This window comes from Aegilops tauschii, chromosome 4 (assembly GCF_002575655.3).
Source record: "Aegilops tauschii subsp. strangulata cultivar AL8/78 chromosome 4, Aet v6.0, whole genome shotgun sequence".
In the NCBI taxonomy this organism is placed as follows: Eukaryota; Viridiplantae; Streptophyta; class Magnoliopsida; order Poales; family Poaceae; genus Aegilops; species Aegilops tauschii.
The window spans coordinates 99,442,487-99,447,208 of record NC_053038.3 but is presented as its reverse complement, the minus strand read 5'-3'; the positions used below and the strand labels follow the sequence as shown (position 1 = coordinate 99,447,208).

Sequence of the window (4,722 nt, the reverse complement as noted above, 5' to 3'; positions counted from 1 at the left end):
TAGATCATTATAGGGTCGTCCACACCACTAGTGTTGATTGTGAAGTGTAGGTATTCAATCGTACATGCTAGACTATTTTTGGTTAGGTTAGATTTTAAAAAAGTGAGTATAAAGATTAGCCAAAAAGATTCTAGCTAAGAAATTAGAAAGTATAGGTGGAACTCTCAAGTCATAAAGCATGGGTCACATGATACTTTGTTCCAAAGTTAGCATTCAACTTGACCATTTTTGTTTTCTCCCATAAGCATTGAGCATGCTTTGTTTTCATCGTAACAAGTAAAATAGTACTCCCTCGGTAAACTAATATAAGAGTGTTTAGACCAGTACTTTAGTGATCTAAACGCTTTGATATTAGTTTACAGAGGGGATAGTAAACGACTAGTATGTCATAAGCAGCTAATCTTGTTCAATATTGTGGGAGAAAATGAAAAGACTAGTCAAAATATTACATTTCAAAGGGACGCGCCGAGCACCAAAAATATTGAGAGCTCCTCACTCCTTGTTCGGTGGAACCCCAAATAATATTTTATAGGACCGCTCTCCCACCACTAAATAGTCAATCACTAAATGTGTGGAAGCCTCTCTAGCTATCCTATTAGCATAAGTATGCGAGCACTCATCTTTTAGGAGGAACAAAAAAATGAACCAAAAACAAAAAAACAAAAATAAATTGAATGTAATTAAGTAGGAGGATCCAAGTATTTGTTTTCATACTAAATTTAATTTTGAGAAGGCACATAAAAACTTGTACTGTGGTCCAAATCGGAGAAGGTACATAGAAACTTTAGATTCAAGTCTTTTGGTCGTCATTTCTTCATACAAACAATGCCTAAGTTGGAGTTTGTATGCAGAAATGGCGACCAAAATACTAATCACCACGCGCATGTTCCGGAGGAGAAAACAGGGCGTGGTATGATCATGGATGCACCAAAGAGCTTCCTTTTAAGTGAGCTTAGTATCTTTAGAAATTTGAAAGACGACAAGCTCACGCGAGAGAAGTTTAAGCATCGGCGTATTACGAGAGAAAACATCTGGTTTACTGATTCCATGTGATGCATACGCCGAACTCACAAATCGCAATGCAAGCACACACAAATTACACACGCCAGCCGGACGCAGGACAATAAGCGACCACCAAGTCAACGCCACTCGATGCACTCCGGAGGTGGGCGACGATCGAATCATCAGTAGACGGTGACGGCGAGCTTCATGCCGGCGCTGCAGTGGCCCGGCACGCCGCAGATGAAGTAGTGCGTGCCCCTGGGCAGCGCGACCGCGTCGTAGCCGTTGCGGTACACCGGGGCGTACCCCTTGGGCGACACGACGCACTTCTTGTACCCGCCCTTGCTCACCCACGCCACGTCGTGGAACGTGCTGTTGTACTTGAACACTGCGCATGCATACATACGCACGCGGCATGGTCAGATCGGGATAAGTCGTCCAAGGCTACTCGCTCGCACGTGCATTGCACAGAGGTACGTACCGAGCACGTCGCCGGCGCGGAAGATCTTGCCGGCCAGCCACCCGCCGTAGTCGACGTTGCGCGTCCACCCGGCGGCGTCGCCGACAAGGTACGTCGTCGCCCCCGCCTCGGCGGCAGGGGTGGCCGCCAGGAGCACCGCGGCCATGCACAGGAACGCGGCGCCGGCGACAAGCGCCTTACTGCCAGCTGCATTGCCTCTTCCCCAAGCCGCCATCGTTGCCGCGCGCACAAGCTTGTCGTTAGAGAGACCAGGTACTGCACTCTCTCTTGCTGCTTGTTAAGACTGAGCTCGCAGGAATGGCGCCCTCGCCGTGTTGCCTTTTATAGCGCGTCCGTAGCGTTGTGGACGTGGAAATCGAACTGCTTGTTTGAAAGTTGAGAACTGGAACTGCTATTGGGGAGGAGCGAACGCATTATCCATCGCACGTGATGACACGTTGTGCAGAGCATCCATCCTTTGACTATTGACGAGCTTATTCGGCCGGTACGTACACAATTTCTGACGATTAAGATTGGACCAGGAAATGAATTGATGAATCTTCTTAGTTTGGATAAGACAGAGGAGCGCATGTGATCGATGAGCATTGCGTCTGCCAATGCAATGTTTGGCGGAGTTCAAGAAACCTGTCTGCGGGGTTTTTGGTTTCTTGTACTCTTGGGCACCGACAGTTCCTGCCGAGTGCAGTAATTGCTCCGCAAGTCAGACTTGTGTGTCGTCGCTAGCTAGCTAGGTAGAGATCAAGTTGACCATGATGCCTTGGAAGTTGTCGAGCTGCCACCAATATATATTCCAGATCCACGATCCACGATCCACGGAGCCATCGTCGGGGGATCAAAGAAATGGAACTCGTATGGCACGTTCGTGCACGTCGTAGACGGTCCATGTTCCGGTCTCAAAAACTCGGCTCAGCCGCACCCCTTGTATCGGTCCTATACGTACAGGGCTGGCCGACACTTTTTATATTTAAACCATATCTAAAATGGATATTGGGAGGTTTAGACGCGTCTGACACATCCACCACGTCGAACTGAAGTGTGAGACGTACGTGGACATTCGTCGAAACCCAACGGTCCGAGGTGGCCAAATCTGACTATTCAAGCCGGACAGCGACCCCCAACCATAGCCATAATCCCATTTCCCTCCCCTCTGTGCCGCCACGACCCATCCGCTTGCAACTCGGAGCTTGTCGTCCGCCTGTAGCCATGGCCTGACAGCGGCTCACCACTTACGCAATGCTCACTTCAGAGCGCCTGTTAGAGCTCCTTGAGGAGATCCGGGCCCAAGCTTTTCACTCGGATTGCAGCAAGCCTAACTCTGGACTAGCCGGAGCAAGAGAAGGAAGACGTGGAGCAGCAGGCACTAGACACGGCCATGAAGGAAGCGGAGCCGGAGGAGGAAAGCGAGGCCTTTCCGGCACCTCCAGGTGCTGGAGTCGGCATGCCCCATGCACTAGGAGAATTCGAGGTCGCCCAAGCAAAGAAGGCAGCGGAGCAGTAGGCCATCCTTGATCCCATCCTCTTGGAGGTGGAGGCAAATCGTCGCGACCTCCGCGAGGCACAGGCGGAGATCGAGGAACTCTTCGCGGACATGGAGTCTGACGAGGAGCCAGAGCTGTGGGAGGCAGGTCCATACGGCATTGCCAACATGGAGTTATCTACATCTCCTAGGATGAGTAGTTTAGGCTAAGTTTATCTATGTAGTGGTATGTAGCTTTTGAGTTGCATTGTTAGTATGAATTCGAGGTATGCGGTCGCAGCGTAAAATGAGAGGTGACTAGACAGAAGCGCCCGAACGCGTTTGCAGACATATGAGGGGTCATATTTGTCGTATGCAGTTGTAGGTGCTCTAACTCATCAGGGGCATTGTTCTATGATATAAACATATAGTTTAGCACCAAACACTACTTACAATATTAGTACTACCTAGCTAGTTGAAAAAGAAAAGGCAGGCATAGGACTTAGCAGTGGAGGAGTTGGCGTTGTAGATGTTCACGTTAAAGCCCCAAGTTGTAAGCTTGAAGACGAGGTTGTTGTCCTGCTTAACGTGGTGCTTCCAACAGAACTCGCTCGATTTCTGGAAAAACACCACCTGGCCTTCGAACTAGGCCACCTACGCCCACTCCTCTGACCATCGACATGCAATAGGAGGGGGGGGTCTGATACGTCTCCAACGTATCTATAATTTTTTATTGTTCCATGCTATTATATTACCTGTTTTGAATGTTAATGGGCTTTATTATGCACTTTTATATTTTTTTGGGGACTAACCTATTAACCGAAGCCCCAGTACAAATTGCTGTTTTTTTGCCTATTTCAGTGTTCCGCAGAAAAGGAATATCAAACGGAATCCAAACGGAATGAAACCTTCGCGAGGATCTTTTTGGAACAAACGCAATTCAGGAGACTTGGAGTGGACGTCAAGGAAGCAACGAGGCGGCCACGAGGTAGGAGGGCGCGCTCCCCCACCCTCGTGGGCCCCTCGTGGCTCCACCGACCTACTTCTTTCGCCTATATATACTCATATACCCTGAAAACATCGGAGAGCACCACTAAACCCTATTTCCACCGCCGCAACCTTCTGTACCCGTGAGATCCCATCTTGGGGCCTTTTCCGGCGCTCCGCCGGAGGGTAAATCGATCACGGAGGGCTTCTACATCAACACCATAGCCTCTCTGATGATGTGTGAGTAGTTTACCACAGACCTTCGGGTCCATAGTTATTAGCTAGACGACTTCTTCTCTCTCTTTGGATCTCAATACAAAGTTCTCCTCGATTCTCTTGGAGATATATTCGATGTAATTCTTTTTGCAGTGTGTTTGTCGAGATCCGATGAATTGTGGGTTTATGATCAAGATTATCTATGAACAATATTTGATTCTTCTCTGAATTCTTATATGCATGATTTAATATCTTTGCAAGTCTCTTCAAATTATCAGTTTGGTTTGGCCTACTAGATTGATTTTTCTTGCAATGGGAGAAGTGCTTAGCTTTGGGTTCAATCATGCGATGTCATTTCCCAGTGACACCAGGGGCAGCAAGGCACGTATTGTATTGTTGCCATCGAGGATAAAAAGATGGGGTTTATATCATATTGCTTGAGTTTATCCCTCAACATCATGTCATCTTGCCTAATGCGTTACTCTGTTCTTATGAACTTAATGCTCTAGATGCATGCTGGATAGCGGTCGATGTGTGGAGTAATAGTAGTAGATGCAGAATCGTTTCGGTCCACTACAAA

General features: G+C 48.0%; 1 protein-coding gene across 1 annotated transcript; it reads right to left on the bottom strand.

The window, feature by feature from the left end:
* Nucleotides 1-936: 936 nt before the first annotated feature.
* Nucleotides 937-1,811, bottom strand: LOC109768550 (basic blue protein). The gene is made up of 2 exons (XM_020327285.3): nt 1,484-1,811; nt 937-1,390 (listed from the first exon to the last, which is right to left on the bottom strand). The coding sequence occupies exons 1-2, from the start codon at nt 1,695-1,697 to the stop codon at nt 1,185-1,187; spliced, it is 420 nt and encodes a 139-aa protein (XP_020182874.1). The 5' UTR covers nt 1,698-1,811; the 3' UTR covers nt 937-1,184.
* Nucleotides 1,812-4,722: the final 2,911 nt, after the last annotated feature.

Coding starts and splice junctions, on each gene's coding strand:
- LOC109768550 (XM_020327285.3), bottom strand. CDS start 1,697: ATGGCGGCTTGGGGAAGAGGCAATGCAGCTGGCAGTAAGGCGCTTGTC. Junction 1,391..1,483: donor CCGCGCCGGCGACGTGCTCG/GTACGTACCTCT, acceptor ATGCATGCGCAG/TGTTCAAGTACAACAGCACG.